Raw genomic sequence first — 23,246 nt, forward strand, 5'->3', positions numbered from 1 at the left:
CATCCTGTTGTATCGTTGGCCAGTATATTCCCATTCGTAACACCTTGCCCGTCAAGGCTCTCACCCCTTCGTGTGCACCCACCTGTCCTGAGTGTACCTTTTGCAATATCTCTACCCCCTTGGCCTGATCCACACATTTTAACCGTGGAGACGTGAACCCCTTCTTGTACAATTCTCCATTTACCATTGCGTATGAGGGCGCCTTTATACGTATTTTCCTGGCTTCATCATGATCGTCCGACATCACTCCTCTTTGGAGGTATTCCCGGTACGGTGTCATCCATGTGGGTCCAGCGGGGGTTAGGGTGTTCACTTGTTGCTCATCTATACTCCTTTCTCGAAGTACCTCTACTAAAACTTTCTTTGATAAGTGGTCAAAGCATGTGGACGCCAGCTTACTCAAAGTGTCTGCCCTCTTGTTTTCACTTATGGGTATCTGCTTGATTGTAAACCGACCGAATGATCCTACTAGCTATTTCACCATCTTTACATATTTTCCCATTCTTTCATCTCTTACCTCGAAACTTCCATTGACTTGGTTTGGTGCTAACCTCGAGTCGGTTAAGGCTGTTACGGCTTTTGCACCCATCTGCTTGGCTAACTGTAATCCTGCAAGGAGTGCTTCGTACTCCGCTTCGTTGTTTGATGTATGGAAGTCGAAGCGGAGGGCATAGGTTACCTCCTCTCCTTCTGGGCTAGTCAGGATCAGCCCCGCCCCCGAGCCTTTCTTACTGGATGCTCCATCCGTATATAGGGTCCATGAACCATGGTCAGCCGAGGCCTCTTCAACTACCCACACCTTCTCTTTCGTCGGGTTCCCTCCGTCTGGAATCTCCAGTAAGAAGTCGGCCAGCGCCTGTCCTTTGATGCTCGTTCTTGGGCGGTAGTCTATGTCGTGTTCCCCCAACTCAATTGCCCACTTGGCCATCCAGCCTGACGTCTCTGGCTTGATCAAGATCTACTTAATGGGGAAGCTCGTGAGTACCTCGATTTGGTGTGCCTGGAAATATCGCCTTAGTCGTCTTGCGGTGTAGATTAGTGCTAATAACAACGTCCCTTTCCATAGCCAATACCGAGGATATCGCTTCGCCTGACGTTGAAAGATACACTTGTAACATTTTTCCAGGGATAGGGGTGGCCAAAGTTGGCAGCTTGTGTAGCACTTCCTTGAATTTATGGAGCGCCTTTCCTGCCTCATTCGTCCACTGGAAGTTGTTCTTCTCAATGCACCCCTTTAAGGTGTGGAACAATGGCATGGCCTTGTCAGCGGATTTCGAAATGAACCCGCTTAGAGCTATAAGCTTCCCGTTTAGACCCTGTGCATCTCGGAGGGAGTTTGGGGTTGGCGTCCCAATGAAATCATCAACCTTGGTCGGGCTAGGCTGGACGCCTTGTCTGGTGACATAGTATCCCAGGAATTGTCCCTCTTCCACTCCAAACGTGCACTTGGTTGGGTTTAGCTTCATCTTGACCGCTTCTAATGTCTGGAAAGTTTCCTCAATGTCTTGCAGCATCTTTTCCTCATTCGGGCTTTTAATTACCATATCGTCCACGTACACTTCGATGTTTCTTCCAATGTGCTTAGTGAATATCGATTCAACCAGACGTTGATATGTTGCCCCTGCGTTCTTTAATCCGAAAGGCATCTTAGTGTAGCAGAAAGTGCCATGATCTGTATAGAAGGCAGTTTTCTCTTCGTCTTCCTTGCTCATCAAAATCTGGCAATACCCCTTATATGCGTCCAAAAAGCATTTCAATTTAAATCCCTGTAGCGATTCTACTTTCTGATCGATCTCCGAGAGGGGGTAGTAGTCCTTAGGGCACGCCTTATTTAGATCGGAGAAGTCTATGCACATACGCTACGATCCATCCTGTTTGCGAACCATAACTGGGTTCGCAATCCACGTTGGGAATATTGCCTCCCTTAATATCCCGGCCTCCGTCAACTTAGTCACTTCTGCATTAATCGCCCTATTACGGTCTCCCCCTAGACCCTCTTCTTCTGCTTAACTTCTTTTACTCCTGGCCTGATCATCAGTTTGTGTTCAATGACCTTCCTTTCTACTCCCACCATGTTTGTAGGAGTCCATGCGAACACATGTTTGTAGCGTTTGAGCAAGTCGACCAGCGCTCCTCTTGTGTGATCTGGGAGGTCACATTCAACGCTGAGCGGATGATCAGGGTGTCTTTCATTGATTACTTCCTTCCCCTTTATGGGACTGCCCTTGGGTCTTTTGGACCCTTTGGTTATTTCTGCTGGCTTCATGACTATATGGCATTGCAATTCTTTGGGTGGAGTGGCCAGTATCATGGCCTCGCCTTTCGGTGTGTTGAATTTCATGATCCCATGCATGGTTGATGGTACTGCCCCTAGCTTCAAGAGGGCTGTCCTTCCTAGGATGATATTGTGCTCTGCTGAATGTCGGATGACCACAAAGTCTATCAAGGCAGTTTTCTTTCGCTGCTTCTCATGGCTAGTGATTGTCAGGGGAAGATGGATTGTGCCCAGCGGCCACAGGCTATGGCCGGTGAATCCCACTAGTCTACCAGTCGTAGGTCGCAAGTTATCTTTCCAGTGATCTGGGAGGAGTCCGAAACAATGCTCATAGATGATGTCTGTTGAACTCCCGGTGTCGACATAGACCCTATGTATAGTCACATCTCTGATAGATGCTTGTATTATCAGCGGGTTGTCACCTCTCCAACCATCCGGCCGGGGATCCTGAATGGAAAACGTCAGTGCGCGTGCTGAAGGTTTAACGGTCGTTTGCTCTCGCCGTTGTTCCTCCCTACTTCTTTTGCTGCGTATCATGAATATCTCCCTGAGCTGAACCCCTTCGCGGGGTGGAACCTTGGCATTCTCAGCATCAAACTTGGCGCGCAGGCTTTGCGCCACCTCCACCAAATCTCCTTTGAGTTGTTTCTCCTCCATCTCCTTCTTTAGTACCAAACAGTTAACCGTACCATGCGTCTTACTTTTGTGGTATTCACAGTACCGACTCTTGGGTGACTTGGCCGGTTGCAGTTTCTCAGACACCGCGTACACTTCTGGGCGACGACCCCGTCTGTCGTCTTTAACAAATGGTCGAAAACGCACCAACGGTCTTCTTGCCTGTCCATAATGTCTTCCTCCCCCTCGGAAGTCCGTATGACTCGGGTGGTGATGCCTGGTCATCATGGCATTCAAGTAGGCTTGCTTAGCTGCTTCACCATCCTCCTGCCGTAGATATCGCTCTACCCTTTCTTTCAACTCGGCTCGTGATAAGGGCTTCTTTCCCATGAGTTTTTGCGACAAAGGGCCTGGCAGGAGTCCCCACGTGAAGGCTCCGGCTATAAGGCCTTCGTCATGCCCTGGTACATCCAGCGTGGCATTTGTGAATCTTGTAAAGTATTCTCGCACAGTTTTCCCCTCTCTTTGTTCACAGCCGATAATGGAATGAGAGTCCCCTTGAATTTGCGTAACTGCATGAAGTTTGTGAGGAAAAGATACTTGAGCTGAGCGAAGTTTGAAATACTGCCTGGCTGTAGCGTTTTGAACCACGTGCCGGCGTTGCCCTCGAGTGTCGTTGGGAAGTATGTGCACCAGAACTTCTCGTTAAGCTTTAGCGACGTCATCGTCCATTCATATGTGTCGATGTGACTGCCCGAGTCGATGGTTCCATTATACATTTTAAGTGTTGGGAGTTTTGCGGTATTTGGTATTTCATAATCCAATAGCTCTTTGACGAATGGAGACGTTACGCTTCGGGAAAAACCATCCTGGCCTGGGATAGTCGACATCCCTTGCTGGTATTGGGAGTTCATACCATGCGGTGGTGGCGTAAGGTAGCCCGGACTTGGGCCATAAAAGGGGTATGGCTGGAATGGTAACTGGAGGGGATAACTAGTGGAGAAAGGGTGTATGGATGTAGCGGGGCTGATCGTTACCGGCTGCTTCAGGTTGTTGTTGACAAGTATAGTCGGTCCGGTCCATGTACCGGCCTTCGGGAAAATGGGTGGTGAGTGGCTCATCATGGTTTACGCCAACGGTCGTAATAGGGTTGTGGAACTCTGTCCACCCGTCATCTGAAATGGCGAAGGTGTTGCAAACGGTGGCGGCATGTTGAAAATGTGACTCGACGGGGGTGTTGTCAAGTGGATTGCTCGTGTCTGTTGCAGCGACGGCGTGAAGAACGGCGACATCTAAAGCTGTGTAGACGGGAGTAGCTCCACCGGAGATGTTTCTTGCTGAGGAAATGACGGTTGTGAAATGTTTCCGGCGTCTGTTGTAGAACTTCATTCGTCCAAAACGGCCCTGCTGGTCGTTGCAGGCGGTGGTGTTTCGTCCAACGTCGTCATGGGATGTATGGGACTAGTTGGTTGTCCCTCGCTATCGTTGGACGCCAATGTTGCTTGTTTTCGTGCTTTTTGCTTGTGTTCTTCGTCCACAAATGGATGGCGCCAAATGATGGAACCTTGTTCCTCGTAAGACCTTGCTGCTACTTCAGCTGAATTCTTCTTGGTTACCTAGTCTCCGCTGCAAGATCACGGAGAATGAGGGCCGTCAGCCGTTTTGCGGGAGGAGCTCCCGGAAGAACGCTCCGATGGTCAAGTTAGAGGATGATATAGGGTTTGTGTATGCATTCTCTAGAGGGGCCAGAGAACTTACCTCGCTAGTCTGAGAATGCATCCTTTTATAACTAGCGCTCCTGCCTGGTCCGTACCAGACAGTATCGCTTTTTGAGGAGACAGGATCAGAGGCGCTAATTGGAGGGTCGTGCGCCCTCAACCGCTAGGGCGCTCTCATTGGCTCTGACGGTAATGCTCTGATCCCACTGTTTGTCTCCTGACCGTACCTTTTGTCTTGGAGCAAGGAGCGTCACTTGGCGGGCACGAGCCTTCCACCTGGGTGTTCCGCTCCCGAGGGTGCGAGCGGGCGCTGAGCCTACTGGGCTGGGCCTGGCTGGTGTGCCCGACTCTAGGACTTGGACGCAGCTCTGTTGTGCTGCCCTAGGCACACCATCATCGCTAAACACAGGCTACCCTCCAGTAGACCTATCATAAGCTCCTCACTTCTACCTACTCATTCTCGAAATAACTCATGGTAGCAGTAATCTCCTAGGCTAAGGCATCACAAATCAGGCCACTCTAGTCCTAAATATGAATACCTAGCCTACTCTAGCATGCATAACATATCACATAATATCTCATAACACACAATGTAAGGGTATTTTAGGAAATCGTCGTTCGGGCGCTGGTTGATCGTACACATTGTTCCTTTCTTCTTTTCTCAAAATCTTTGACTCTTTTAGAAAAAATGTTCCTTTTATGAAAAAATTTCTCAAATCCTCAGTTTGAGTTCAGATACGCCCGAAGGTGCATTCGAATCCCTCAAACCAAGGCTCTGATACCAACTTGTGACAACGTGATAATTTAAAACAATTTTTTATTTTTCAAACATAACATATCTCATATAAATCATCTCAACTCAAGTGTATCAAATGTTATCACGGTAAAACATATCCCAGAATCTCAAATAGAAAATCCTCTGTCAGTGTGTACAAATCATGTCGGCGCCTTCCCATGATCCTCGCTAGTACCTGAAACACATCTCACATAACACCGTAAGTATAAATACTTAGTGAGTTCCCCAAAATACCACATACAACACATAAGCCACTCAAAGCTATAACTCGGTAAGACCCTTCGGTCAATGTGTCTCAGCGGGACCCTCCAGTCTCGTAGCGCGCTGGACCCTCTGGTCCGGTCTAAATCATTGGACCCTCCGGTTCGGTCTGGTTGAGGACCCTCTAGCCTCGTAAGTCGTTGGATCTCCGGTCCGGTCTAATATCACATAGCCTACATAAATCACAAAGCACAAAATCTCAAGCAAGCACATAACACATAAGACCCTACGGTCTTCACATAGATACCACTCTAGGTAATGTATAGTAAGAAGACTCACCTCTTAAGAGGTCTAGAAAACTCTCGTGCTCGAATCCTCGATCTAGCCTCTGCCTATCAAAATGATAACATCTCTAATCAATACACTCCTTACATCCTCCTCTTTAAGAATGGGTAGAAGACTATTCTACCCCTCCCTGACCTCTCTTAAATCAGTTTAACCAACGCTAAGGTCAACTGAAGTCAACTCAGTCAACGGTCCAACTTTGACCAAACTCGCTGAGTGCACTCGGGTGACTCGGTGAGTCCATGTGTGTCCTCTGACTCCTCCTAAGTGCTCACTCGACTCGTCGAGTTAACCTCTCAACTCAACGGGTTACCACTGATCACGAATCGGATCCGACTTGTTGAGTCTTCTCATGGACTCGGCGAGTTTCCTCCATGGCATTACTCATTTGACCTTTTGAGATCAGATTTGTTTCTCTAACTTATAGATCTGCCCTTCTAACACTCAAATCATGTAAAGGTTTGAACGTGGTGTCCATGCATGGTGTATCTTGCATTATATACCATAGAAACCCCATTAATGCTTCCTAGTTTCAAAACCCTATGATTAATCGACTAAAGCTTCATACTTTCTGGCTCTAGACCTAGAAAGGTCCAGATCTATAACACAACTTGAAAGAGGGATTTGCTGCATTCAAGACCCCAAAAATGAAGTGGTTCAAGCCCTAACCCCAAAAATGGAATCTACACAGTAGGGAAGAAGAGGGGTTCGATTTGGTACCTTAGAATGAAGATCCTTGCTTGAATAACTTAGAACAACAACCTCCTCTGGTCCTTCTTGCTGGAACTCTTCTCCTCTTTTGCAAAATCACACCAAATAGCTCAAGATAGCTCTTTCTCTCACTCTACACACTCAAGCTCGCTAGGGTTCTCTCTTCTGGAAAGGTAGCCACAATTGAAGGCCATAAGTGCCTTTAAATAGGGCTCGGGCCCAAAATTTAGGGTTTCTGCCAACAGCACGGACTCGTCGAGTCAACTCACCGACTCGTCGAGTCCATTCATTAATCTGAAGCATCAGTCGCGGCCTTACTCAACGAGTTAGGGCGTCAACTCGTCGAGTCACTCCTCATATATCAAAAATAAATACTCAGATTGTCATACATGGAAATCCGGAAATTACAATGTTGATCTTCAAGAGCTTAGTGCCCCAATTGTTACACCTCTAGCAAGTCACAAACACCAAATATCAATTGGAAGAATATGAGAGAGAGAGAGAGACTTAAATCAGCTAGGGCATCCTCTTAGGGTTTCACTAGCCGATTTCAAGGATCCAGGGAGTTCCTTATATAGTTGAGTTGTTAGGGTTTCATGTAAAACCCTAATCTAACTTCTTAATCCTTCAAGAAGCTCCATATGGACGAAATCTATGTAGGCTTCCACCTAGAATTTTTGCATCCCTTCCATTGGGATCCACAAGCCCAAATTCTAACTATCTTATAATTACAATAACAGTCCCCTTAATTTTATTAGTCTCTTTTGATCACCAAATTAATTTTTGACCAATACTAATTAAATAATATGATTTCTCAATTAATATATTATTCTTATAATATATTAATAAATCACAATTAACCTTTTTATCCATAATTCATCCTATCAAATTGTTATGGTGAAGGCAACCCAAAAGGACCATGCTACTATCGGTTCAAGTACATACCAATTATAGTTATGGGCTTAGACACCTAATCTAATCGAAAAGTCATCCGGGTTGACTCAGTTGAGTACATCCAGCATACTCATCTTGTACGCTTAGCATACTCAAGATCCACAATCGGGCATCTCATCGTGTACGCGTGATGTACGCCAATGTATGTCCAACATACGCTGGCTAACTTCATTTCTTCTTTTTAAGAGCTTATTCCATTAAGTCTTTTCGACCAAAGGCAAATCTAGTCCCAAAATAACATTTTAAGTCATAAAGTTTCCAACTTTATGACTTGCATCGATAGGAGTGCTCAATACCAAAAACCCTAATTTCTTAACTCACTAAGACATCTTAGAGCAAGAATGGAGGAAAACTAAGGACCAAGATTACATTTTTATGGTTCCTAATAGCTTTATAATGGATAAAGTTTCCAACTTTATCCATTAGAATGGTCCAAATAACCAAGTTCTTTTCTTTAAGTCTCAAAGGGACCAAAAGAGCATCTTTTTCAACTTAATCCATTAAGTCCAAGTCTCAAACCTTTAGATCTGAATCAATATGATGTTTAGATGGATAAAGTTTCCAACTTTATCCATAACAAGGTCACAAAATTTTAAGATCTAAACTTTATGCACTAAAGTGACCAAAAGCTCATATCACCCAAGACTAGCTAGATCTATCAAATACATCATCAAAATTCAATCTTTATACCTCTAGAAGAAAGATCAAGGTGAACAAAGTCTATATCTACAAGATCCAATGCAACTAACACTTCTCCAATGAGCTCTTTCTTCTCCAAAAGGCACCAAGAACACTCCAAATCACTTAAAAACGCCTTCTTTTTTGCTCATAAGGCTTAAACTAGTGTTAGGGTTTCAATGGAGAGTGTTGGAGAGGTGGAGGCTGAGAATGGAATGGGTTTGGGGAAGTTAAGGAGGTTAAATAGGGCTCAAACCATGAAAATAGGTTTTGGGAAATGATCGTGTAAGCCCAGCATACTCAGGGATACCCTAGTACGCCTCGCGTATGCGACTTAACCCAAAATCATCCTAACTTCAACCGGTCATAACTTCTTCATTTCAAATCCGATTTCGATGATCTTTATATCCACATAATGGTATTGAGGAGCTCTACAACTCTATCTAATTAATTTTAACTTAAATCACAACGAACTGAAATCTTTAACTCATAAAAGAAGTCTGAAACACCACTTTTCCCATTATACCCTTGGGCTCCGAAGCACAAATCAAATTCTTGGATCACATAATCCACATTATCCATTTCCAAATGGGTCTAAACCTCTCTTTACCCAAAGCCCAAAGCCTTATGATACTTGATCTTCGGGTCACGAACCTAATTCATGAAACGATGTGAAACAGGGTGTTACAAATCTCCTTCACTTAAATAAGATTTCATCCTCGAAATCACTCCTTTTTACTCTCCAGGTGGTCAAATGATCCGGCCAATTCTTTAAGATCCTTGTTGAAATTCAACCACAACATACGATGGCCTTCCAATAATCGAACTCATCCTTAGCAGACTCGCTTACTGACGACGAATGAATGCTTTCTCCCTTTAACCTTAACCAATAAAGGATTGCCATAACTACTCACCTCAAGTCCAAGAATCCAATACCTTATCCGTCTTCTCGACATACAAACCGTTCCGAAATACTATCAACATGACCTATATCTGCAATCCGAACCGAAAGAAATCCTTCCGGTCCTAAGTCCTATAGCTGACACTTCTTGCAGACGGAATCCTAACCTTACCTTTGTGTCGAGTCATTATGGATGTCGAATCATTCTTTATTTGGACAAGTTGTTTCTCTTTCGTCACATCCTTATGGATTTCGAGTCATTCGGGTAAAAATATTAAAAATAAAATTCATTATCAATTTCTTTATCTTCTTATGTGTGAAATTAACAGAGGGTTTTGGAGCACTGTGATGATCAGAATACATAAGTTGTAGTGGATGAAATCATGAAAATGGTTTGTAATCTTGCATGAGACCAATATGGAAATGATGTTATTAAGGTACTCACTCACCTTATGAATATATGTTTTTATTTTCTGATTTGAGATTTAGTTAAATACTATAATATTGTTGGTCTATTATAATTAGCGTGTACTACAACATGGTAAACCCCATGAGCGATCAACTATTGTATACAAGATTGCAGGAAAAACAATGAAAATGAGTCTACAAAAGTTTGCTTCAAATGTTGTTAAGATATGCTTAACTTATGGAACCCCAAATGAACGCCAACTTATTGTAAACAAAATGCTCTGTTCTACTAATGAAAATGAACAGTGACAAGTCTGCAACTTTCATTTTTAGAATATTTTTATTTTTGTAAAATTTACATTTTTCATCATTTTTTAGATTATTTGAATTTTTGCAACATTAAAAAAATATAAAAAGATTAAGTTGTTTTACCATGTGGAAACCCATCAGCTGACTTGAAGTTTCTACAAAAACCAAGGTTTTTAAAAAAGTGGAAACATTGATCAAAATTTTCATCAAGGATCAAAACTTGACTAATTGACTCGTTATTGAAAACGCAAAAATGAATATTATTCACATAAACCATATGTGACTAAATACATATAATCACACGTGATTATATATATATATATATATATATATATATATATATATATATATATATATAATAACATATGATTTATATGGACAAAATTCAATAATTTTTCTCATGTATTTAATCACATGTGATTATATATATCTAATCAAATATGATTAACTATACAAGAAAAAGTATCAAATATAAAGCATATGTGATTACATATAAATAAACAAGAATAATCACATGTGATTATATGTATTTAATCACATATGATTTATGTGGAAAAGATTTATTTTCGCATTCTTGATTCAATAGTTGTTCTCGTATATATAATCACATGTGATTATCTGTATCTAATAGCAAATGATTTATATGAACAAAATTCATTTTCGAGTTTTCAATTCAATAATTTTTCTCATGTATTTAATCACATGTGACTATATGTATCTAATCACATATGATTTAATATACAAGAACGAGTATTAAATATAAATCATATGTGATTACATATATATAATCACATGTAATTAAGTAAACAAGAATAACTACTGAAACGAGAACGCGAAAATGAACATTATCCACGTAAATTGTATGTGACTAGATATCTATAATCACATGTGATTATATTTATTTAATCACATATGATTTATCTATACTAGATTAATTTTTGTGTTATCAATTCAATAATTATTTCTAATGTATTTAATCACATATGATTATATGAAAAAATGAATCGTGTCTATATATGGTTGGTGGTGGTTGTGAGTGGTGGTGGTGGTGAAGTGTGGTATGGGTGATAGGTGGTGGTGGGGGTGGTTGTTGTGGGTGACAATGAAGGGTGATTGTGGTAGATCACGGACCTTTCACAGATCTGGTGAAACAAGATATGAGAGGTGGTTAGAGGAGAAGAGGAAGTGAAGTAGTTTCATAGAGTTCGGAAAAGTAGTGTTCCGACGGTGGTCCGGTTGACCTTCAATTGAGGCGGTCCGGCGGACGGCGGCGGTCGATGGCAAAGTTGATCTGATTGGTATTGGTGGAGCAGCTTCACATGGCATGTAATATTATGGAAAGAGAAATTGATTAATTAGGTGGGGTGTAGGTAGCATGTGGCGGGTGTTACGTATTTTTTTTCTTCAAAATAATATTATTAAATATTAAATGAATAATTAACATATTTTAAAATGAGTGGTTTTGTTCTCAAATTAAAAATATTACTTGGGCTCAAGCTTTAACAACATTATGCACACATTATGCGTTTACTATGCTCTTCCAACCACAAGCTTTCATCAATGATTGCACAGCCCTTGAGAAGGAAAGAGGGTGGAATATTATATCAACACGCTAAAATGGAAAATAGAAGTGTGGATCACACACACACACACACATATACACACACACACACACACATATATATATATATATATATATATATATATATATATATATATATATATATATATATATATATATATATATATATATATATATATATATATATATATATATATATATATATATATCAAGCATCGGGTAGCTCTTGTTCTACTACATCAAGTTAAATCTTCATTTTCTCTGGTCTAGCAAGATGACATGGACATCTCCTGCAGACGCCATGCCATGGGTGGGATTGTATATTTGTCTAGCATCTCTGGTTTGCACTCTAGCAATGGTAGCAGATGTTTTTCGAGGCTTTGGACAATGGAAACTCTGGTTTCCATGCAGATTTTTCACTATCAATGCTGCTTCTATCACGCTGATAGCAATAACAACAAAGCTACTAGTCGATCTGAGCACCAACGTGTCTGACAATCATGAGAATATAGCAAAGTGTGTCAGCATTATGTTCTTGATCACCATGTTAGCCAACTTTCTCCCATCTTTAGGGCTTATGAATGACAAGGAACTTCTTCTGAATACGGTGGCCTTGTGTATCCTCATACTTACCATTAATGTAAATATGTGGATTCAAGTTATTGTTGCTCAGTCGAGTTTGGTAAGCTGGACAACAATCCTTTTATTGATTCTTTTAATTCCATGGCCATTTTCGGTAGCCCTGACAGTGTCAGCATCTAGAAGAGCATTACAACAACGATACAAGGAGCTGCACAGTTTAGCTTCTAATCGTCAAGAGATAAAGTTCTCCAGCAAAGGGCTCAAACGTTATGTGAAGCAGTATTGGATGATGGCAGACACGGGTAACCCCCAATTTGTAATTGCTTGTTCAGCGGTGTCTTGTGCTTTTGGGGATGTATGCTTAGTCCTTGCTTTCAATTCAGTTATAATTTTGGTCAACCAGTTTGTTGATATATCAAATTTTCAGAATTATGATTCAGATTATAAGTGGTCAGTCAATGTGATTATTACCTTGCAATCATTAGGGGTGATATTAGGTAGTATAGCACCAATTTTCAGATGTTTAACTACCACAGGTCATTTCAACCTCTCCATGAAATGGAGTAAGCATCATATAAACGTGTTCCGAGTCGAGAAGCATTGGATCCAAACACTTCAGCTGTGGAAAAGCAGCCCTGTCCCTACGCATATCCCAGGTTCCCATTGCAAGAAGGTTTTCCATAAAATCCGAAACTTGATTTTAAACTTTTGTATAGCACTTCAGATAACGATCGTAGTTATATGTAAAACGGAATGTCTTATTCCCAGATTTTTTCTAATCTTATTCTCTTATTGTTACCATTTCGGTAAGTCATACTTGAAAAGGTTTAACGAAGAACCAAATGCATCTAACAGCAATGTGGTATTAGATACGGAAGAATATACCGGTTATGTCCTGCAAATTGAACCGGATGCGAAGCTTTCAAAGAGAATATTACGAAATGCGCTCAACTCTATAACTCGACTTCTTCAAGAGTCTGAAAAGAAAGAGCCAAGGAAGCTTATGAAGCTTCTAGAGAAATCTAAAGGATTCATTGGCATAGTAGAGTTCGACAATGATCAAGTTCCACCACTACATCCAGAAGAAGTGCAGAACTGCTGGAGCCTAGTAGCTGTAACATTAACTACCATTGCTCTTGCGCTTCCTGATATTGCAAACTGCCATGTCAAGGGGTTGCTTTCAAGTATGAAGGAAGGTCTTCAATTTGTGAGACATGTGGAAGAAAGCCTCAATGCAAATGATGAGCTGGTAAAGGCAAGAAAAGCAGCTAGACATGTGTGGACAGACGTTGAAGTATACTGCAAGTGGCTACAAATTGATCTTCAAAAGAAAGCTCATAAAGGAAAAACATCAAAGGAGATTCTTAAATGGTTGGGTGATGAAGCAGCAAAAATTGTGATACAGTTCAAGACAAGGAAAAATGTATGTCTGGATCACTCACTTCGTAAGTTCATTGCTGCGAGTTCCATGTATAGAATCAGCCAAACCATACTGCTTCATTGCAATGAGCAAGAAAACTGGCCAACAGATGATGAACTCTTTGAGTTTATATCAATCATAATCGCAGATCTGTTATGTGCTTGCTTTACCAACTTACCTCGTGTCATAACTATGAAGTGTCATGACGATGCAATAGAGAAAAGGGAGGAGAGCATCCAAATTGCAGCTCAGCTTCTTGGTAGATCCAAAAAGATCCTGAAAATGCTTAAAAAGCGTCAACTTCCCAACTTAGACATGGAGTCGATGGGGTACATTGATAAGTGGCATGCATTATCAAGGAGTCAGATACCCAATTGTTGTTTTTCTTCTGCCAGGAGTCAACTAGCTTTTTCAAGTTCTAGTGAATCTTTGGTAGTAACTATTATTTGACTAGTATGTGTATTTGAAACAAGAATTGTGGTTTATACTTAATGTGAATGATGAATTTCTTTAAACATAGTTAAAAGCTGTATGTGTGCATTCAGCACCTCTCCCGCTAAGTTTATGATGCTACTATAGTTTTTGTGGAAAACAAAGACACTCATTGCTGTCTCAAAAACATATGAAAAATAAGTTTTACACTACTAGAAACTTGAGTTTCAGCTACAGATTCAGAGAGGGATTTATTCTGTAGAAAATTTTTGGCATATAGACAGGGAATTGCGAGAGATCTGCGATGGTTTAAACAAGTATTTTATTTATTCAATATATAGCATATTAGAGAGGGTTTAGCAAGGGATAAGCTACGGATCTTACAAGTATTTATCGACGCACCCTTGTTCCTCGGTGATCGGTGGAAAACTAAGTCATTTGGCGAGGGTTCAACGAGGGAAAAAAAATCGTCGACTTTTTGCCATCTGGTATGTGTTTAGCGAGAGAATACAGACGGAGCATACACACGCTATTTTTTTAATTGACGGTCTCTCGTAGAAATTGGTGAATCCAATTCCAGTTTCACAGAGTTTGTGTAAGTTTCCGTCCCTCCCAAACCTGCTTTATCACTCCAACTGAACACGCATAACTCTCGAGTTGCAGCTTAACCTAATCTCACCCTCTCCGTTCAAACAGATGACGACACCATGGACCTTGCAGCTTCCCAATCCGACAGCCTCCACATTTTTAAAATCTAAAATTATTCTTCGTTAACTTCCGATTCAGATAAATTTCTTGATTTTATTTGCTTTAGTCATATATTAGGTTAGGTTTGGTTCAAATCCACACTATATTACGTTAGGGTTTAATTTCTCAATTTTTTCCCCTTTTTCAATCATCATTCCTCTTATATCCATTGCATCTATATTAGAACAAATACTTAGAATTAGAACTTGATATAGGGCTTGATTGGTTGCTTTAGTCATATATAAGCCTGGTAGCATAAGTTTTGTGCATCAAAGCTTCACCCTGAACCTCTCCTGTCATCTATGTACATGCATCCATAAGCTCTGTAACAAGCCCAACAATATGAAATTATCACATTTTTTATTCCCTTGAGAAATTATTCTATTTGTGTTTTTACTCAAATTATCCTCAGGTTGCACTGCATCATAAATATAAATAATAGAACTTAATATAACATATCTTACTTTAACTAAATCAGATGCAAGAAACATAAATAAAAAAATGTGATAATTTTGGTTACTTTACATACTATTTGTTTCACAGGTGCTTGTCCTTTTGTGTATGACAAGCACTTCTATACGTATTTTTGTAGATAGATCAATAGAAGGGTGACTCTAATGGCAGCTCTACTTATGTAATCAAGGTACGTGTATCAAAAATTCTAAATGGCTTTTCATTTCTTTTGTTCTTGCTAATTTGTAGCATTATCTGTTATGTTTTGAAGGTGGAACTGTTCGCAGATAAGAATCTTATTGGTGCCAACTTGAATGACATGTAAGATCCTTATGCAATCGTCACTTGTGGTACAAAAAAGCACTTTAGGTAAAATTTATAGCAAGATTTGGTCAATTTCAATTAAGAATCTCACTGGTTGCTTCTGTTTTATAGAAATGGTCATTTTTATGGATGTTGATCTGCAACTAAATGGTTCCTGGTTGAAGAAATCCAATGTGGGGAGAAGAATTGGATTTTTCTGTGGATGAACTTCCTGTAAAGGTAAGCTTAGTTGTTATCCACACAACAATTTACACAAATAGCAATGTACTTATGTTGGTTTGTTTATTATAGCATATATATTTTCTTATATTTGAAAAAAAAAACTACCCAATTATAGCAATGCCATCCAAATACAAAAACAACTTTGAATGCTATAACTCGGTATATTTTTCAAAGTAAAATTACTTAAATACCCTTATTACCTTTGTTGGTTTAGCCCTCTCCCTAAGAATGTTCTGATAGCACGAGCAATTATAGATGATGCCATTTGGTTTACATTTCTTGAAGGGTAACCAGCAAAACACGCGATTTCAACAGTGAAATGCATATCTAGAATCAACTACAATGAAAAAAAATGTAGAATTTTTACTAAATATGTTGCTATTTCTTGCATTTAGTCCTTAATTAGTTACCTGTTGTAATCCTTGTGGCTGAAGTTTTGCCACTTCATTTTCTAAAACACCCCAAAAATCCTCTTCATTAGACATCACCCACATTACAACAGTTTCAGTTAGCCTTGCAAGCAACACTTTCTGTATCTTTTCTTTCCCAAGTAACACATCTCCAGGACTGTTGTTAACTACTGCAGCTTCCGAAATAATGCCTGCATAAACACAACAATTCCCAAAATAAATAAGTGCAAATTTGTAAAACTCAAAAGCATGTAGCTTGTTTAGACAAAAATTCTTCCATTAAATTACCTGGAAGGGCAAAGAAGGCAAAGGATCAGAATTCCAACTAACATCATCACCTTCACCACATAAATAAATATTTACATCAGGGCGTGTTTTCCCATCTCTTGAATATATAAAATTCAACACATATTGTCTACCGAAATGATCTCTAAGCTTATCCAGTGGATGGTGAAGCTGCTTCCTCTAGTCCTTACAATCTATCCCACTATTCAATAGAGGGGCAGTATTGTCATTTCCTGCTTCCTTGCTTTCGTTTAAAACACTCCATATTCTTGACATAACCATTGGTAACAGCTCTTCTGCAATAGTGAATGCAGTTCCTAAAAGGGCAAATTGTTGGGAATCTGTTTTAGCTTTAAAAGGTACAGCTTCTTTTAACTCCACTAAACTGTCATCTTCAGAAGGTTCAGGTAAAGCTTTTATGAGTTCATCCATGTATTGATCAAAAAGTTTTAGAATTCTTGTTAAAATATTTCCTCCAAAGTGTAACATTACTAGGCGTGTTAGTTGCTCCACTATATCCTGTAAAAATCATAAACAAGTAATATGATGAAAGTAAATTTCTATAAGTTAAGTACTCATTTTTTATGGTCTAGCAAGATGGCATGGGAATCCCCTGCAGAACACGCCATGACATGGGTGGGAATGTATATTTGCCTAGCATCTTTGTTTTGCATTCTAGCAATGCCAGCCGATCTCTTCCGAGGCTTTCGACAAAGGAAGCTCTGGTTTCCATGCAGATTTTTTACCATCAATTCTGTTTCGATTACACTAATAACAATATCAATGAAACTACCAGTGGATCTAAGCACCACCCTAGCTGATGATCAAGACATTGAAGAAAAGTATGTAAGCATTATTTTCTTGGTCACCATGTTAGCCAACTTTCTCCCATCGTTAGGGCTTATGAATGACAAGGAACTTCTGCTGAATACCCTGACCTTATGTATCCTCATAATCACCATTAATGTAAATATGTGGCTCCAATTTATTAGTACTTTCTGGGCAGCCAGATTTGTCAGACCAATAATCATTTTATTGATTCATTCAATTCCATGGCCAATTTCAGTAGCCTTGACAGTTCCAGCATCTAGAAGAGTTTTACAACAACGATACAAGGAGTTGCATAGTTTGGCTTCTAACCATCAACAAATAAACTTCTCCAGCAAGAAACTCATACATTATGTTAAAAAGTATTGAATGATGGCAGAGACTGGTAACCCCCAATTTGCAATTGCTTGTTCACTGGTCTCCTCTCACTACTAGAAAAAAGGGTGTTTTCCTACGGATAATAGCTACGGAAAATTTCCGTAGCTAATTAGCTACGGATTAGCTACAGAATGGGACGCCCTAATTTAGTAACGGAATAGCTACGGAATAGCTACGGAATGACTACGGACGCAATTCCGTAGCTATTCCGTTGCTAATTAGCTACGGAATAGCTACGGAATCACTACGGATGCAACTCCGTAGCCATTCTGTAGCTAATTAGCTTCGGAATAGCTACGGAATAGTTACGGATGATAACTTGTAGCTATTCCGTAGCTAATTAGCTACAAAATGGCTACGGAATAGCTACGGATATAATATTAAACCATTAAATGAATAAAGGATCTCGAAGGTGCAAACGACTGTATCAACACTATTAATGACTATAAGTTGTTGAAAATAAAGATAATCGTTTATAATAGAGGTGGGAAAAAAACGAAGAGAAAAAAACGATGTTTAATGCCCGGAAAATCAAAAATAACAAAAATCTGTAGCAACTCCGTAGCTAATTAGCTACAGACTAGCTACGGATTTTTTTTTATTTTCTATTTTTCGGGCACCAAATGTCGTTTTTTTTACACCTCTACTATACATGATTATCTATACTTTCACCAACTTATAGATATTAATATCATTCATAAAGTCGTGTGCACCTTCGGGATCAAGTATTCGTTTCATAGTTTTAACAATGTAATTACTATACTTTTCACCAAATTGTGATGAATTTATTTTTGTATATGTATATTTACATACATGAAAGAGTTGTAGCATATGTGTACGTGTATGTGTGTGTGTATACGTGTTTGTGCGTATTTATATGTGAATGTAGATCATAAGCGTGTTAAACCATTAAACGAGTAATGGATCTCGTATGTTCACACGACTTTATGAATGATATTAATAGCTATAAGTTGGTGAAAATATAGATAATCATGTATAATAGAGGTGTGAAAAAAACGAAACAGAAAAAACAACGTTTGGTGCCCGATTTTTCGAAAATAAGATATATCCGTAGCTAATTAGCTACGGAATGTGCTTTCCGTTAGAATTCTGTAGCTAGTCCGTAGCTAATTAGCTACGGATTATTTTTATTTTCAGTTTTTCGGGCACCAAACGTCGTTTTTTCCGCTTCGTTTTTTTCACACCTCTATTATACATGATTATCTCTATTTTCACTAACTTTTAGCTATTAATATCATTCATTAAGTCTTGCGCACCTTCGGGATCAAGTACTCGTTTAATGGTTTAACAATATAATGACAATATTTTTCACCAACTTGTGATGGATTTATGTTTGTATACATGAATGAGTTATGGTATATATGTATGTGTATATGTGTATGTATACGTTTTTGTGAGTATTTATATGTGAATGTAGATGATAAGCATTAGAGTTTTAAACCATTAAACGTGTAATGGATCTTGTATGTGCACACAACTTTATGAATGATATTAATAGCTAAAAGTTTGTGAAAATAGAGATAATCATGTATAATAGAGGTGTGAAAAAAACGAAGCGGAAAAAACGACTTTCAGTGCCCGAAAAATCGAAAATAAGAATTATCCGTAGCTAATCCGTAGCTAATTAGCTACGGACTAGCTACGGAATTCTAACGGAAAGCACATTTCGTCGCTAATCCGTAGCTAATTAGCTACGGAATGTGCTTTCCGTTAGAATTCCGTAGCTAGTCCGTAGCTAATTAGCTACGGATTAGCTACGGATTATACTTATTTTCGATTTTTCGGGCACCAAACGTCGTTTTTCCGCTTCGTTTTTCTCACACCTCTATTATAAATGATTATCTCTATTTTCACCAACTTATAGCTATTAATATCATTCATAAAGTCGTTTGCACTTCGGGATCAAGTACTCGTTGCACAATTTAATAATATAATGACTATATTTTTCACCAAGTTGTGATTGGTTTATGTTTGTATACATGAATAATTTGTGGTATATATGTATGTGTATATGTCTATGTATACGTGTTTGTGAGTATTTATATGTGAACGTAGATGATAATCATTATAGTTTTAAACCATTAAATGAGTAATGGATCCCATTTGTGCACTCGACTTTTGGTGCCTGAAATAATAATAATAATAATAATAATAATAATAATAATAATAATAATAATAATAATAATAATAATAATAATAATAATAATAGAAATAATAATAATAATAATAATAATAATAATAATAATAGAAATAATAATAATAATAATAATAATAATAATAATAGAAATAACAATAATAATAATAATAATAATAATAATAATAATAATAGAAATAATAATAATAATAATAATAATAATAATAATAATAATAATAATAAGATGTTTAAATAGAATAGTCAAGCATGTTGGCATGGATGTGGCATGCCCGGCCGGTTGGTAAGTTTGTGTCATTGTAAGTAGGCAACCTGAGTTCGAATCCCACCCATGTTTTTTTTTCTGCTGGCCGTAGCTAATGCGTAGCTAAACCGTCGCTAAAACCGGTCCGTAGCAGATTCCGAAGCTGGGCCGTAGCAAATCGGTAGCTATTTTTTTAATTAAAATCCATTATATTTCCTTGTTATGTTGAATACCCCACGACTTTTAACCCCCTCCCTTCAGCGAACAATACAGAAAGAAAAGAAAGAAACTGAAGACTTCTCCCTCTCGTTCGTGGACAATCGCCGGCAACTTCTTCCCGTTCGTCGAGCGCTGCCGTCGCCGACCTTCTTCTCCGGCGCACATTCCCTTCTCTCTCTCGGCCTTTTGCTCGATTCTTCCCTAAAAAGGTAAAACCCTAGTTTTTTTTTTTTTTTGAAATTACTTGATGTATACAATTTAGATGCTTTATTCATTGATAATGCTAATATGTTTTGTTGAATGTGATGTCGAATTTAAGGATTTAGATTTAATTTGGTTGAATATTTGGTTAATTTCATAGCTTGGTTGAATATTTGGTTAATTTCAATTTGTTAAAAATGTTAATTTTGTTGAAATGTGATATATAAAAAATGTTGTGAACTTTAATTTGTTAAAAATGTTAATTTTGTTGAAATGTGATATATAAAAAATGTTGTGAACTTTAATTTGTTAAAAATGTTAATTTTGTTGAAATGTTAGGCTAATTTTATAAATTTGTTAAAAATGCTAGATTAAATGGGATGTTATATATGTATCATTAGTTATATATGTGTATTATGTTAATAATTTTTTATGGGCTTTTTATGTATCATTAGTTATATATATTAGATTAAATGAGATGTTACATTATTACTTCATGTTTAGTTTAAAGTTTTAACATTTTTTATATCTAAATGTAGTTTTAGATCGAAATGTTGTCTAATAGAGAATGGATGTACACAAAAAGACTCGATAATCGTCGTTTGTTTAATCCACAATGGCCACATTATGTTAATTTCTTTTTGGATGTTGCTTATGCGAACGCAACAAACATCCAACATATCATTAGGGAACGGGTTATACGCCTCAGTTTCCAAATACAGGTGCTGAGTTGCCGACCCCACAAACGGTTTTGAGGCCGGGTGGTCGTGATGGATTTGAGGAGTACTATTTTGAGGGTGCAGATGCACAGACAACCTTTCGGTCGCCACAGACCCCGCACACGCCACGGCCACCGAACACACCACCGACGCCGCATGGCTCCACCTCTAGAGGTGTTACGGGCGGCCACGACTCGAATGCGAGTGATTTTCAGGAGTCTTCGTTGCCCCTCATCAGCCGAAAAGGGAAAAAGTTAGTGTTTTCATATTTTAAAACTTTAATTTTTGATGTTAAAATTCTACTTATATAATTCTTTTCAATGTAGGTTTGGGTCTAGGAAAATCCACAGCACGTGTATTAGTCTCTATTGGGAGAATATGGATCATCCGTGGCCCCGATTTAGTGATATTCCCAATGAGGCCCTTTTGCAGATGTTTTCGCGTTTCAAGGCAATATATTAAATATAAATTATTGTATCTTATACTCATTTGTTTTTACTTTGTATTTTTAGATTTACATTTTATTTTTTTACAGACCATGTACAGGTGGAATTCACTAGAGAATAGTAACATATTTGATGCCTTCAAGTGTGTCCTCAAGGATAGATACAGGGATCGGATGAAGCGTATCAGGATTAAATCTGGGGAAATGGCACGAAATGATGGGAAACCCGTCACCCTAGGTCATTGTACCTACTACGAAGGGATGCATGACTACCGCCCTGGGCGCGTACCAGAGAATGTGTGGCGACGTTTGTGTGATGTAATGGATATGATACTTTATTATCTATTTTGTTGAATTTTAATCTCCTATTGTATTAGTATCCTTATATTTTTTTTTCTTTTCACAGCATTGGTCGACAGATAAGTGGAGAAAGAATTCAAAAATTGCTCAGCAGAACCGCAAAGTCGCAGATGCCAATGGGTCGACAGCTAGGCACACCGCGGGTTGTATAGGATTTCACGAGCACCGTAACAACTTAGTAAGTATCATAATTATAAATTTACTTATCTTATTTTTTTTAACACCAACTACATCAACTATACTTTGTATTTTATGTAGGAAAAGATTATGGGTAAACCACCCACACAATTTGATGTTTTCATGAAGACGCATGGCACAGCTGAGGCGAAAAAAAGATATTTTGCGGGAGATCATGAAAATCTCGAATATTGCTCACTAACTGCCAAAGAAGCACAAGTAACTTATCTTTTATCATTTATGTATATTGATTGTCTTAGTATTTTTGTACATGACAATGGTACTGTTTTGGTAATTTGTAGGAGATGTATCTAGAGGAGATGGTCAAAAAACACGGAGAAGACTCTTCAAACCATAAAGATGATGCGAGGGTATGGGAGGAAATTCAACTTAGGAGAACAGGAAAGAAGAAGGGTGATATCTATGGCATAGGAGCATCAGATATACATTTTGTGATTACTGGGACACCGTCTTCCCAATCCACCCAATCCACCCAATCGGATAGTACACAACAAGAGGTATGTTGTTATGGTTTAAACGTTAATTAGTATGTTGATAATATTGATATAATAAACTAAAGACATTGCTAATATTGTTTAACTATTGCATTGTGTTGCCATTTTTTTAGGTTGATAGGTTGCGTGCACAAGTTTCTACCATGGAACAACAACAACAACAACAAATGAAAGAACAAATGGAAATGGTTATGAGGATGATGAATATGTCTGGAAATCAACCCCGTGCTCCCCCCGATAATCCACCTGAGGACAATTGATAAGTATTTTGGAACAATTTAGTTTGTAAACATTTGATATTGTTTGTTTTGTTAAGTAGTGCTTACTTTTGTAAGGTATTTTGGATAATGGATTGGAATTGTCAAACTTGGTATTATGGACGTTTTTTTGGTGTATTTTATATGGTATTTGGGACAAATGTGAATTGAATGTGGTATTTAACAAAAAATTGGAAATTTTTAAATTAATTTTTTTTTAAATAAAACGAAGTTAGCTACGGAATAGCTACGGATTTCCGTAGCTATTTACTTTCATAGCTATTCCGTAGCTGTTTTGTTCCGTAGCTATTCCGTAGCTATTAGGTTCCGTAGCTATTCCGTAGCTATTTGGATCCGTAGCT

The 23,246-nt window shown here is 38.6% G+C and overlaps 2 protein-coding genes and 1 pseudogene across 22 annotated transcripts; 2 read left to right on the forward strand and 1 right to left on the reverse strand.

Annotated features, from left to right (window-relative positions):
• Positions 1-11,715: 11,715 nt before the first annotated feature.
• Positions 11,716-18,406, forward strand: LOC111891317 (uncharacterized). Of its 19 annotated transcripts, none has more exons than XM_052770486.1 (6): positions 11,716-14,522; positions 15,267-15,317; positions 15,399-15,496; positions 15,563-15,670; positions 16,674-16,727; positions 16,962-18,406. In XM_052770486.1, the coding sequence occupies exon 1, from the start codon at positions 11,768-11,770 to the stop codon at positions 13,943-13,945; it is 2,178 nt and encodes a 725-aa protein (XP_052626446.1). In that variant the 5' UTR covers positions 11,716-11,767; the 3' UTR covers positions 13,946-14,522; positions 15,267-15,317; positions 15,399-15,496; positions 15,563-15,670; positions 16,674-16,727; positions 16,962-18,406. The 19 variants fall into 19 exon arrangements, with proteins under 19 accessions (XP_052626446.1, XP_052626450.1, XP_052626438.1 ...); XM_052770490.1 differs by having other exon boundaries at positions 16,683-16,727; XM_052770478.1 differs by having other exon boundaries at positions 15,563-17,334; positions 17,435-18,406.
• Positions 15,870-16,896, reverse strand: LOC111891316 (exocyst complex component EXO84C-like; annotated as a pseudogene).
• A 900-nt stretch (positions 18,407-19,306) lies between the features above and the next one.
• On the forward strand, positions 19,307-23,056 carry LOC111891281 (uncharacterized). 3 transcript variants are annotated; one of them, XM_052770505.1, is made up of 9 exons: positions 19,307-20,172; positions 20,253-20,419; positions 20,951-21,383; positions 21,457-21,580; positions 21,666-21,893; positions 21,982-22,113; positions 22,194-22,331; positions 22,415-22,630; positions 22,741-23,056. In XM_052770505.1, exons 4-9 carry the CDS (start codon positions 21,509-21,511, stop codon positions 22,885-22,887), a joined length of 933 nt encoding a protein of 310 aa, XP_052626465.1. In that variant the 5' UTR covers positions 19,307-20,172; positions 20,253-20,419; positions 20,951-21,383; positions 21,457-21,508; the 3' UTR covers positions 22,888-23,056. The 3 variants fall into 3 exon arrangements, with proteins under 3 accessions (XP_052626465.1, XP_052626462.1, XP_052626464.1); XM_052770502.1 differs by having other exon boundaries at positions 19,307-20,419; XM_052770504.1 differs by having other exon boundaries at positions 19,307-20,419; positions 21,100-21,383.
• Positions 23,057-23,246: the final 190 nt, after the last annotated feature.

Source organism: Lactuca sativa, chromosome 1, assembly GCF_002870075.4.
Source record: "Lactuca sativa cultivar Salinas chromosome 1, Lsat_Salinas_v11, whole genome shotgun sequence".
In the NCBI taxonomy this organism is placed as follows: domain Eukaryota; kingdom Viridiplantae; phylum Streptophyta; class Magnoliopsida; order Asterales; family Asteraceae; genus Lactuca; species Lactuca sativa.